The sequence below is a fragment of the Mastomys coucha genome, unplaced genomic scaffold (genome assembly GCF_008632895.1).
Source record: "Mastomys coucha isolate ucsf_1 unplaced genomic scaffold, UCSF_Mcou_1 pScaffold7, whole genome shotgun sequence".
NCBI lineage: Eukaryota > Metazoa > Chordata > Mammalia > Rodentia > Muridae > Mastomys > Mastomys coucha.
The window spans coordinates 76,341,965-76,355,575 of NW_022196913.1; the positions used below are offsets into that span (position 1 = coordinate 76,341,965).

Consider the following 13,611-nt stretch of genomic DNA (forward strand, 5'->3'; position numbering starts at 1 on the left):
CTGAGGTCATCGTCATCTTCATTGTCATAGTCTAGCACCTCCATGCTAATCACCTTAAGTCCCCAACACTCACGAATTCTCTTGAGAACCTCTTTTAAGCTTTTAAATTTTTATTATTTTGAATTCCACGCATGTGTGGTGCATATGGATGTGTACACATGCATGCAGGTGTTCATGGAGATGAGACATGTTGAATCCTTTGGAGCTAGAGTTACAGAAACCTGAGCCACCTGACATGGGTGTTAGGAACTTAGGTTTGGTCCTCTGCAAGACCAATGTACAGTCTTTACTGCTCAGCTAATTCTCCAGCCTCCTTTTAAATTTTATTAAATTAATTAATTTTATTTGACACATAATGTCTGTACTTATTTATAGGGCATGGTATGATCATTTGACAGTGTACATAGTGTGTAATGATCAACTTGGTGTAATTAATATTTCCAGCTCCTCAAATATTGTCATTTCTATGTCAACAGCTTCCTCTTAAAGATAAGGAGACTAAGGTCCATGGAAATTGAGAAACATGTCCAAATTTGTACAGTAATAAACTATAAAAGAGGGATTTTTAAGTCAATTGAGGTGTTCTGACCCTCTGAGGTCCTGTCCTAACAATTCTGCTAAGTGATCTGCCAGATCCTGCTTCCTGGGCCAGACAATCCCTAGAGCAAGTACCATTTTCTGCAGACCTGCCTGAGATCTATGTGCCTGAGATTAAGAATAGTGAATCTCTATTTCTCTGATTTCTCTTCCTCTCTAACAGTCCTTCCCTTTCCATGTCACATCTGGAATGCACAGGGACTTTGCAAGCCAATGCAGATCTGTCAGAACTGACCCCACAGAGAATGCTCAGGGCTCAACACCACCATCCTCCTGGAGTGAGCCTTCTGTGGAAGAAGAAAGGACAGGAGGCTGGGTCGAACCTCCCACTGTGGCACTTAGAAAAGGGAGAGCTGTAGGAAATCAGAGGTCTCTCCCGTGGCCTGTGTCATCTCCTGCTGTGACTTGGTGTGAACAGGGGAGGGCAGGCTGAGAACTCCCCTCACTGTGGCATTCTGTGTGTATTTAATCATCTTTGTTTGTCTTCTCCAGCAGCAGTGTCCTTGTTAAACGGATGTTCAGGCCCATGGAAGAGGAGTTTGGTCCAACACCGTCTAAGCAGATTAAAGAAGAAAATGTAAAACGAGGTATCTCTCCATTCTGACCTACCTGCCCGTGGCAGGGCTTGAGGCAGGCTGACCTGCTGTGAAGGCTGGGGAGTGTCTTGTCAAGAAGAACTCGCTCTCTGTGACAGAACCATTGCTAACCCTGGTGGGCTTTTCCTCACATTTGGAGGCTGCAGGCTTTCTGTTGCCTTGGGGGAACGGTTATGTGTCTCCCGACTGATCCAGCAGTGAGATACACAGTTCAGAGGAGACTGGCTGTGTGTGTGGCTGTGCCTTCTCCATGAACCAGTGATTCAGAATTATTCCACAGACCAAAGCGATTAACAGCGGGTTAGGCCCACCCATATGCGATGGTGGCTCCCAGCTTGCCATCTCCAATTTTAACCTCCATTCCTTGGTGTCTCTTCCTACTTTACTTAGGGTTAGGGGGGAGTCACACCAGTGACTGGTGTGCAGTCACACCTCATCTCCACATTTACAGGCTGGGGGTCAGTCCAACAACTACTTTTCAAAGCTCGTGAAGCTGGTACCCACACTGCCACTAGAAATTGTCTTGGGATATAATCAAAAGTTAAGGCAAGGTTTCTGAAACTTCCAAGACAGACACAGAGGGCACTGTGACCTACCAAGCAGTAAGAAAATGGTCACTCTCCCTCCCCCTGACCCCACCATGAGGTTCTCTTTGGAGAAGGATGGAGAAGTCACTGGGCCCCTTGCTTGGCACTCTTACCCTGTACTTGGCTCTAGGGGTCAGTGGCGGCGACTCCTAGTTGTTAGTCAGTTTCCTGAAGTGGTCATTACGGGCTTTTTTTCTTCTTTTTCGGCCACTTGTCAGGATGACTGGGTCACGATCAGTTTGGGGGTTCCACCAGAGGCTGCCTGTCTTTGGCTGTAGGGAGCCTGGGATATTTGGTGGCTGTTTCTGCTGCGGTTGGCAGGATGATTATTACCGTTGTCACACCACAGAACAGAGCTAATGAAAACCGACTCTCTGGGCAAGCCCTCTAAGTGTGTGGAGCCCAGCACACCCTCCAGGATTGCTGTGAGCAAGCCCAGCTGGGACTGCCCTGCCTGTCTCCCCCGCCACTCCCCCCCCCCAAAAAAAAGAACCAACAGACTCGAGCACTTTCCAGCCACCCCTGAGCGATATCAAAGACAATGGCTTGCACAGAGGCTATTTATAAGTAGTGCTCATTTTAATAGAATGGCTCTCAGGTTTCCCCGGGGTCAGCCCGATGGAAATTGCTTTTTCCACTCTTTTTGTTGTTGGGAGCTTCCGAAAGAAATTACAGAATTTCCAGCAAATAATAGCCATCAACTCTTCTTGAATTTAATTTTCCTTATCTGGATGTAATAGAGGTCTGCCTCCTATATTTTTCTGTATATTGTTCACGTTTTCTCTGTTTACAATAGCCCCCGGGTTACTAAGTAGTTTTAACTGACATGCAGGCTGTATTTCTTCAAGGGACTAAATCTATACATTTTTGGTGGCGTAGTCAGTCTACACATTTAATTGACACTTCATTTTTATATTTGATAGAGAAAGCACTGCCCTGCCTAAGTCTTTCTGCCTCCTTCTCCCTGGCCCCTCCTCCCTCTTCTCCCTTCCCCATATTCTAACTGAACATTCACTAGTACAGAAAGGAGTTTGGGCGGAATCCCTGTCAATGTGGCCTTTATAAGCACAGATTTAAGAATGCCTTTGGGATAGAGTGGGGAGGGGCAGGGGTGTCGGGTTTGGGTTTCACTGATTTCATCTTCCAGTTCTGCTTTTGTTTTTCTGCTGATGGTGATGGTAGCTGGGTTAATAGCAGGGCTATTGTTGAGATCTAGGCTCGTCAGTGGTTTTGGAAATTTTTGCTTTTTTTTTTTTTTTGCCCTGGGCAGTTTTCCTTAGTGTGGATAGATGAGGAGTTTCAGCTTTTTCCTCCCCTGGAAGGGCAGTCATGTTTGCTGCTGGAGGACAGAAAGAGCAGTTATCCTTCTGGGGCAGCAGGACTGTACCTAAGTGATGGTGACCAGTTGTTTCTCTCGGCACTGACCTCCCGGCATGATTGCACAGTAGGAGGACACAGTGATCAGGAGAAGCAGTGCCAAGGGTGGCCATGTCTGTGGGGCCCAGCAGGTACATCTATGGCTCCCTGAGGTCTGTCTACATAGCTCAGATCTGCGGCCTCTGCCCATCCTGGCTTAGTCTGCACACTCTCCAGTTCAGAACTTGTACAGAGAAAGGAATATAAAAGCTGTGTGGCCTAGCTTGAAGGTTCAAGAACCATAACTACTTCCTGGAGGCTTCTAGGCCTAGACCAAGCCTACCACACGGACCTTATTTCACAGAACTGGCAGGCAGCCCTTTGTGGGAGTTCCTAGTGTCTGTCTCACATGACCCAGGCATGGAGAGATTACATCATTAGGGCCACAGCAGGGGCTGAGCTGGGCTTGCACTCAGATCTGTGACTCTCCACATCCTAAGTTCTTCCTGGACTGTCCCCCACCAGGCCCGTTACTCGAGGTTGTCTGCCGGCCTCTCCCCTCTGGTAGCTTTCCTTTCTCCTATGGTCTTCACCACTCAGAGATCCTTGAGCCCCCACTTCCGGGCACTCTCCCTTACCTCACCTTGGCAGGACCTGGCTGGAAAGCATTGTCTCTTGCTTTCCCTTCATTATTTTCTCAAGACTGCCTGCCTCTCCTTAGTGGACCATAAACACCCTAGGCTGGGGTTAACCAGCTCTCTCTTGCAAGCTCAGCTCTTGGTGTATACCGCCTGTGGCACCTAGGAGCCTTCAGTGGTAGTCACTGGATGAGCAAAGATAAGTTACAGGAAGGAGACCTCGTGTCCACCCCGAGACACTCAAGTATGTGTATAGGCACAAAAGCATTTACATCCCAGTAGTTATTCGCCTGTTGGCAGAGCTGGTGATGTCAGCCTAATGTCCTATGTGACAGGAAGCAGAGAGCAGGTGATAGCGGCCTGGTACCCCACGTGACAGGAAGTAGAGAGCAGGTGATATCAACCTGTTAGCCTACATGACAGGAAGCAGGCCCGCACCTCTGCTCACTCTGATCCTTCCCTTCTCTTGCAGTGCTTTTATATGTGAGGAAGGAGAACGATGACGTGTTCGATGCTCTGATGCTGAAGTCACCCACGGTGAAGGGCCTGATGGAAGCGGTAAGCCACAAGCCTGTAGACTCCAGGAGTCCTGTCCCGTTCACCTGGACAGAACTTACTTAGTACAGTGCAGCTACCAGGATGGCTCCAGAATGAGCTTTTGAAACAAAATGAAGAGTTGAGATCTTTGATCAGGGCCTAGGAGCCATGTTCAGATAGATTCTTGGTTGGTTTCAGAGTAATCATCCACTCAGATGATGTGGAGGAGGGGTAAAGTGGGGTTTTTATTTATGTTTGTACAAAGCCAGATTAGGTGCACATGGCTTCCAAATATACACAAACCAAAAAACTACAAAACTAATACACTATGGTAGCATATTCCAACGTGAAGAGGACATGTTGGTTAAGGGGGAAGATGTGTTGCAGAACTACCGTGGCCGGAATTGATTCTCCTCTACCTAGAGCTTGGTTGGTAGCACAGCCGTGGGGAAACTTATCCACACACTCTTGACCCAGCCTTGACAGTGCCACGGGCATGAGCCACATTCTCACACTTGTCTTGTGTGGCTGTGTAGTAGAACATAAGGGTTTTGTTAGTGATAGGGACACCAGCAGTGTCTCTTGCCTCTCCCAGTGGACAGCTGGTCTGAGACAGGTTCTGATGGGGAAACATTTGGGCTCATGGCCAAACACTGTAGCGTGTGAGGGAGTTCCTATGGGTAGAGCCACACCATGCAGTTGCCTGCCAGTCACTTTCATCTGTACTTTGTGTTTAGTGCCCATCCATGGTAGAATGTCTTGCAAACCAGTACTTCATTCTTTCTTACAGCAAGCTGAGTAATCGTTCATGGTATAGACCCATATTTATTTATTTATTTTTTTCATTTATTTAGCTCATGGACCACTGTCTTTTTCCTTTGGGGATGCTGTTGTGAATGTGCTGCGGTGAACATCCAGGGGCTAGTTTTTGTTTGGTTATCTATCTCCAGTTCTTTGGGAGTATATGGGGAGAGAAAGTAGGCCTTTGGTTGCTATGGGCTGGGAAGCAGGAAGTAGAACCTGTGTGTCCTGTAGGACTGATGGGGGTGACTTAGAACCCGAGTGAGCAGTTGTGAAACACTGAGTGTGTTATGATTGTCTATCTACAGCTCTTACTGATGATGATGATAGTGTGGCTGCTGCGGGCTTCATGTCCCCAGGTCGTCCTGAGCAGAGCAGCAAGGGGGAGAGCTTGGTAGTTTCTTGTCTGCCATGATTTGTCAGGGAGCATTCATTGACTTCTGTTCTACACAAGCCAGGAACAAACCCAGGAGGAGATGCAAGGAAGAGTGTGGAATATATCCCTTCTAATGCAACATGATTTTCCTCATTACTTGTTTTTCGTTTTATTTTGAGACCAGGTTTCACTATGTAGCCCCACCTAGCCTAGAATTCACTGTGTAAACAATGCTGGCCTATAGAGTTCAGAGCCCCACCTGCCTCTGCATCATGAGCACCAGGATTGAAGGCTTATGTTGTCATCACCACCACCACCATCATTACCACTACCACCATCACCACCACCACCGGGTTCTGATTTTATACTGATAAGGAGCAGATATTGCAAAGGGTCTAGAAGGGATGAGCCAAGATATATATATATATATATATATATATATATATATATATAGAGAGAGAGAGAGAGAGAGAGAGAGAGAGAGAGAAAATGGTTTTCAAGACAGAATAATTTCTTTGTGTGGATGTGGCTATGCTGGAACTTGCTCTGTAGACCAGGCTGACCTCGAACTTAACAATACTTGCCTCTTGCCTCTTGCCTCTGTCTCCCAACTGCTGAGATTAAAGGCATGCTTGATCACTACCTGGCTGAACCAAGATTTTTTAAAATGACCTTGCAATTGCTAAGGGATGAACAAATGACCTACAAAAGCCTGTAAAATATTAAGATTTCTTTGAATAGCACTGGCCATTTTCATACCCCAGTCTGGCTCTTAGGAGCAGATGAATGTGGTGTTTGTGGGAATATCTGTACTTCATCCATCCTGCTGGAGATGTGGGTTTTGCTGAGGAACTAAACTGACCTTGCTTCTTGCTTCAGCTTCCCGAGCACTGGGATTATGAGATTGTAGGCACATACCACCAGGCCCTGCAGGAATTCATGTACATCCAGTTCCTCAGGACATTCTGTAGGGTGGGAGGTACAGATCTAAACCAGGCCTAAACTGCTATGCTATACTATGATAATCCTCCTGTTGGCCTTCTTGTTTCCTTCCATAAAATCTGGCCAGTTTTCAAAACTGCTCTGCGGACAGGCTTACATTGTACCACTATGGAACCAAAGGTCATCTCACTCTCTCCCAAAGGCAGTTCAGCAATGTCGGCCTACACTTCCCTTGATCCCCTTAAAGGGGATCCTCACACCTGCGTTGTTTTGGTAGATCCGTGGTAGTAGATGAGACAGGTCAACGGTCCCTTTGAGCTGCAAGGTGAAGTCAGGTTCCCTCCATGGCTCTGGTCAGATTCTTCAGGCAATTTTGGCTTCACCTCCCCTTCCTTAAAGTCCCAACACAGTCTATGTGCTTGCTTCTCAAGTGTTGTATTAAGAAAGGTGGTCAAGATGAGCCCTTTCAGGGCCCTCAGGAGATATGGGCTGGTAAACTGGGCCTTTATGGACTGTAGGGATGCCATTGAAAACCACAGAACTTCAGTGTGTTATGAAGATAATGTCTTTTGAAGAACATTAGATCTTGCTAATGTAGTTCTAGCCTGAATTTATTTGGGTCTCTATAAAGTAAGAAAACACTGGAATGTGGATCCTCTGAGGACTAGGACTTTTTATTTTATTTTATTTTTATTTATTTATTTTTTTTTGGTTTTTCAAGACAGTTTCTCTGTGTAGCCCTGGCTGTCCTGAACTCACTCTGTAGACCAGGCTGGCCTCTAACTCAGAAATCCGCCTGCCTCTGCCTCCCAAGTGCTGGGATTAAAGGCATGGGCCACCACTGCCCAGCGGACTAGGAATTTTTATTACACTCACATTTACCAGTACATGTTTGATGTTATACTGTATATGTGCATGTATATATTATATACATACATAACATTAATGTGTTCATATATATGTATTAGACATATAAATTTTACACTTTCCATATCTAGAATTTGTTCCGCAACACTCCATAGTACCAAACTTCTATATAAAATGGCATATTTCTATGTAATCTCTGTATATCCTTCCAACTGCTTTAAACTGTCCCTCGTTTACACTGTCTAATGAATGTAAAAGCTATGTAAAAAGCATTGTTTAGAAAATAATGACCACAAAAATGTCTGTACATTTAGTAGAACACGCAACTTTTATAAAATACTTTTTTATCTTTGGTCATTTAGACCTGCAGGTGCTGAACCTGCAGTTACAGAAGGCAGACTGTGTGTGTATAATTTATTTATTTATAATATGGGTGGCATAAATATGGGTGATGTGCGTTTGTGCAAAATAAGCCCACATGTGTAAATGTGTAAATACGTACTGTTTAGTGGTCAGTATTATAGTCTTTGGCCTCAGAAAACTTCTGTTCAAAATCTGGCAGTATTCCTTAGCAGCTAGGCAATGTTTCTCAGCCTGCTTTTCATTCCTAAAATGGAAACAATATGATAATGTGGCTCCTAGGGCCATGGTGAGAACGGAGTGAGACAGTGCCAGTGGCTCCTCTCTCTGGCCCCAGTGAGCCATAATGACTGTATCAGCTCCTTTGTTTTGTTTTGTTTTGTTTTGTTTGTTTGTTTGTTAGTAGACCAGGCTTTTGAGTGTGAACCAGCATCAGAAGTCACACAGTGCTGTTTAGGTTCTGGGTCCCCAAATTGTCTAAGAGGATAGAAAGTTGGTTTGGATCACAAATCCATTGTATAGTAGACAGTAACCTGCCCTTGTGAAATATCTGCAATGGTAGGGGAGGGGAGTGTGGTGGGGGAGGGGAGTGGGAATGTTGCCAGTATCTCATCCAGAGTTCCTGAGTCAGAGGAAGATACTTGTACCCGAGGGATGGACTTCACGTGTCACAGTTTGTCCAGTGTCCCACAGAAAGCTTAGTCCTCAACACAAGATGGCAGTGTGACCCTTGGCCTTCATATTTTGTTTTGACTCAATTTCAGAATAATGCAGTCATTTAAAGTTTATTATTTTTTTGTGACAACTAAAAGTCTTACAGGAAAATTAAAAACTGATCAAGTGAGGACAGAAAACCTCGGAAGGAAGTTTCTTTAGGTAAGAGACTTTGTCTGTCCCGAGCCAGCTTTGCCACTGTCATTGGAGGAAAGTGATTTTTTTTTTTTTTAAGGATACAAACAGCCCCACCCCCTACTAGGAACATAGTAGGGCTTCCTTCTGTAGGTGGGCTCATTGAGACCCCCACCTCTCACCTAGTTTCAAAGATGCCATCTCAGAGTCCCCAGTCACAGCCTTTGCTTCTGGCCCCATCCCCCTGTAATGTCCCCTCAGATTTCCTGGGAGTGGCTGAGGAATTACCAAAACAGTAAGCTCTTCGCTCAAACACTGATGTTTGAGAGCCATGACCTGGTGTGAATCCTCACGTGAACTGGCCCTAGCTCTTCCCCAAGAGCTGTTTCCGTGCAGTGGGGAGCAAGGCCTCTCATTATTCATTCTGGGGGGCCCTAGATTCCTGCAATGTGTTTTGAAGCTGAGGAATGCCCGCCCCCCTAAGCCATTTCCAGAGTGTACCTCTGTGGTTGTGGAATTGGCCTGGCCTCTCCTCCATTGGTCCCTGGTAGTTTGGGAAGACCAACTGCTGTCTCTGTTGAGGAAGGGAGTCTTCTAGAGCCAACAGACTGACAACTCCAACAGGAAAAGTGTGACCCCTGTAGGTTCCTGTGTACCTCACAGTTATTTCTGAGACAGGGCCACCTGCCTGATAGAGTCCAGTCTCTCCCCCTACCTCCCCTTTTACTACATTTCCTCATGGCTTTAGCATCACCTCTAAAATGGGGCCATCAAGGGCACTGAATGAATGGCAGTGTAACAACCCTCCTACACAGCAGATGACAGACACCCTGGGTGATGGGGCTCTTCTGTAGCTGAAGACTGGACTGGCCTGCATAGGGAGTCTCCTGCTTCCCCGTCCAGATCCCCTGTCCCATGTCTTCAGCCATGTATTACTTGTGCACTGGAGTATAAAGGACCTTGAAAAAAGCCTTTTACTTATTTTAGTGTGGTTTTTGGCATTAGCAGACAAGGTGTTAGATGTCATTGAAAATGTTTTTGAACAAAGCAAGTTTTAGCAGATTCTCCTTCAGCATCTCCTACTTCCTGTCTCCATCCTCTTTGGACACCTTTGTTTCTTGGTTTTGGTTTTGACTTTTTTAGTAGTCTTTTTAAAATTTCTTTCTCTTTAAAGAAAGTAATTATTGCCAGTGATGGGGTGTGGATTTGTCATCTAGAAAGAAGAGAACTGTGTTCCCACCCTTCTCCAGGTGTAAACTGACATTTGAGTCAGAAGGTACCATATCAGGCAGATTCATGAACTGTTTAGGGGTGGTGACTATTTCTGTAGCCCACACAGATTTCCTACAGCTGGTGAGCCAGGCCACGTGACAGGGGGGAAGTTCTGGCATCTAGAACAGGGTATGCTTACTCAAACAAAAAACAACTGTGTGTTTGTGTGTGTATGTGCTCGCATGTGTGTTTTTGTGTTCAAGCCTGGGCCATGGCATCTGTGGAGGTCCAAGAACAACCTTGAGATCCCTTCTCACCAGATTGAGCAGGGATCCATCTCTGGTTTGCTGCTGCACATGCTGTGGTAGCAGATCCACGGGGGGGCACGGCTACAGCCATGCACAGCAGCATCTGGCTACATGCAGTTTGGAAACCCAGACTCGGGTCCTCATGCTGTGTGGCGAGAGCACTCCACCCACTGGGCCCTCCTCCCCACCCTGGTGTTGGTGTGTAATGTTTGCTGTGACTGTTTCAGAGTTTGCTCTTACCACAAGCACACACAGCAGCGAGGTGAGGAAGGAGCCTTGGACAACCGGCCAAGCTTCACTGGAGTTAAACCATGGCTGTGCAGCCTTCAGCATGATGGAATCCCTAGATTTACTAGAATTAGACGTGATCTCCTACCACAGGAAAGAGGAACTGAATTATTATTCAGCCTGAGCCTGGGGAGTGAGACTACTTTTCTGTGGGATGGATTAATTGGAAGGTTTTCCTTGTGCGAGGGCCTTCACCTGCTCAGTTCTTTGTTTCACCTGTAGGGAATCATTGTGTAAGAGCTAGACTCTCAGAAAAGGGGGAAGTTCTCCAGGAGCCTGATGCCACGGAGGGTAGGCTGCTTGGCTCCATTTAAAGGAGACCCGGTGTTTTCATCTATCTATTTGAGTCGCGTGATATTGAGGACTCATTATGACATGAGTTTTATACATCAGGGCAGTGGGGTGGTGGCAGCAAGGTGTTGTTGTCTGTTTATTGGTGTGGTGATGCAGATTGCCTTCTATGCAGCTGGGGTTAAAATGAAAACATATTCTTATAATATTTCTGTGCTTTTAAAAGAAACCGAATTTCTAGAGTTCTCACTACGCATTCCTATTCAAACCACCACAACCCAGTAACCTTACAGAGTGAACTTTGACGTCTGAACCTCATAGCTTGTTCTGGAGACCAGCGAAGCCACTCACACCTCAGGGCCTCTGCCCATCTGGCCCCTCTACCAGAAATGCTCTTCCCCCCCATGTCTCTATGGGCCACCATTCTAGGTCTGCTCACATGCAGCTCATCACAGGGCCTTCCCAGAAATAACATCTCTTCAGCTCTGTGCTGCCTCTCGCTGTATTTTACTTCAACTTGGTGTCTTGGTTAGTTTTGAATTGTCCACTTGCCATGATCTGGAGTCCCCTAGGAAGAGGGATCTACAGTTGAAGAATTGCCTCAATCAGATCAGCCTATGGCCATATCTGAAAGATTGTCTGACTGATGACTGACATAGGAGGGCCCAGGCCTCTGGGCTGCACCATAACTATGCAGGTGGGTCAGCTGAGCAAGAGCCAATCAGAAACCAGTAAGCCGCTGTCCTTTCTGGATCTGCCTTACTGCCTGCTCGGGTTTGTTGACTTTTGGCCATAGACTATTATTTGAAGTGTGAGCCAGAATAAATGTTCTCCCCAAGCTGCTTTCGGTCGGCATGTTTTACCCCAGCAACAGGGAAGCAGAGCAGATCACCCAATGTAGCTAGTACTTGTTAATGTTCTTACGTCTCCCCCAGAAGAATGTACAGTACAGAGGCATTTGTCTCTTGTCCACAGACCCTCGGGCACAAATGTTTGTCGGCTGTATTTGCCATCTGCAGAATATGCCCCATGCTGAGTGCTGCAGGCTTCTCACACACATTCTGTCTTTTAATTATCATCATACCCTGTGTACCTGGGATAGAAATAGCACCATTGCCATTTTACAGATAAGGAAACTGAGGTTGGATAAGATAGGTGCCTCTTTCCCCAAGCTCTGCCCAGAATGCTGGAGCCAGCCCTAAGCTCTCAGCCAACTTAAGTCTAGGTAGACAGATGTCCATATGTTAATATCTAAGGAGAACAGACAGTGTAACACTCTCACAAAGAATAGGGGGGAAAGAAGAATCAATAGTAAGCATTTGGGCAAGAGGCAGCCCAGTTATGAGTTCAGATCCAGTTCTCTCTGTCCCTCTGCTCGCCATCTCTTTGGCAGGGGGGAGGGGTCAAGTTCTTCTCATGACCATGCAACACCCCATGCACTCCCCCGCCGCCATGTACCCATGGTCAGCCATCTAACCCTAACACCTAATTACCCAGTAGAATCAAGACTCTTCAAGCTTAATTACCAATCAGACTTATGTATCAATAGAATTTACAAGATGCTAATACAATAATTTTAGAACCAATTGATAATGATACAAGCTTTAGCCCAATAAAGCTTGTGAAATCATAGCTACTGTCTAAAACCAAAGTGGTACCCTTTTGATTTGCATATGCAAACAGACACCATGGTGGGGGTGGGGGGTGACACATAGTGTAAGCCTCAATGGGAAGAGAGTAGAAGTCACATAAAAGAAGTATTTCTGAGGGGTTGACCATCTTTGATGAACCTCTCAAGTTTTGTTTCTCATTTTATTGAATTATGGTCTAATGTTACATGTCTGTATGACAGAGTTCCTTTGGGAGAGGCAATGTGTGCATGCATTTTGTTATATAAACTAGATCAATCACATCACTTTGATTGTCTTGGATTTCTCGAGTCTGAGTCAGGTAAGTCTCCCACCATGTGTCTATCTTTTCACGGCCTCCTGGTATCTGTGATGGTGTTCAGGTGCTGCTGTTGTGAATTCAGTTTCTTGACTGCTGTCCCTTGCTCTTGGATTTTGCTTCTCGTAACATCAGGATGCTACTCATGTGTTTCTTGTTTTATCTGCCTATTCATCTGTTTATATTCCCTTCTAATGGGAACTTCCAGCACAAGTTCTGTCCGTCTTCTTTGCTGCCTCCAGGCTCCTGTTAGAGCCTTTCATTTAGTTACATGGTGCATGTGGAGGATCATTGAATGCCTTGCAAGAGTCCAAGTTCCTGCCTTCCACCTTGTAGTTTTGGGGGCTAGGACTCAGGTTGCCAGGCTTGGCGGCACAGTCCATTACCTACGGAGCGATCTCCGTGGCCAAGAAGTGTGTTCTCAGTCTTACAAACAAACAAACAAACAAACAAACAAACAAACTCTTTGCTCATTGGGACTTAATGTGGCTGTGGGGAAACCTCCTCAGGACCACAATGGTGTGCTCCACACAAGCAGGCGGCTGCTTGTCTGGTCTCCCTTTAATGCCGTTCCTCTCTGTCCTCAATCCAGATGTATTGTTTCTGGCTGTACATAGAGTTCTTTCTGCCCTGTGGTAGGGATGGGAGGGTAGGAAGCTAGGGTCCTGTGGACAGACTTTCCTCAGGATCTCAGCTCCCTAATAGGGTTCTTCAGTCCCTTTCTAGCCTCTGTGGCACTTTCTGACCCATCCCAAACCTCACCTGCTTCAGCTGCCCAGGAACTCTAGCAGTAATATAGAGGGCATGGTACATAGTTGGGGTAGATCTTTCCAGAATTCATCTCTCAGCTCTTGTCATGCTGCACTTACAAAAATGATGCAATCTTAAAAATATGCACTGTGGAATTATACAAAGTAAGGGGAGCCTGAATCTGGCCAATTACCAATGGTAGCTACCATTAATAAGTTGGTATGCCATTTAAATATTTTCTGTATACCTAAGCATATGTAAAGGTTAAAAAAATGCAGACATGATTAAACTATATATATATATATATAT

At 45.8% G+C, this 13,611-nt stretch overlaps 1 protein-coding gene across 3 annotated transcripts in view; it reads left to right on the forward strand.

Moving 5' to 3' along the window:
• The window catches only part of Grhl2 (grainyhead like transcription factor 2), a 126,254-nt gene that overhangs the window by 105,829 nt on the left and 6,814 nt on the right, over positions 1 to 13,611 (forward strand). For 2 of the 3 annotated variants that reach the window (XM_031358293.1, XM_031358291.1), the window contains exons 13-14: positions 1,090 to 1,184; positions 4,247 to 4,332. In XM_031358293.1, coding sequence (XP_031214153.1) covers positions 1,090 to 1,184; positions 4,247 to 4,332 — 181 coding nt within the window. The remainder of the gene's footprint in view (positions 1 to 1,089; positions 1,185 to 4,246; positions 4,333 to 13,611) is intronic. The other variant, XM_031358292.1, reaches the window with a different exon arrangement.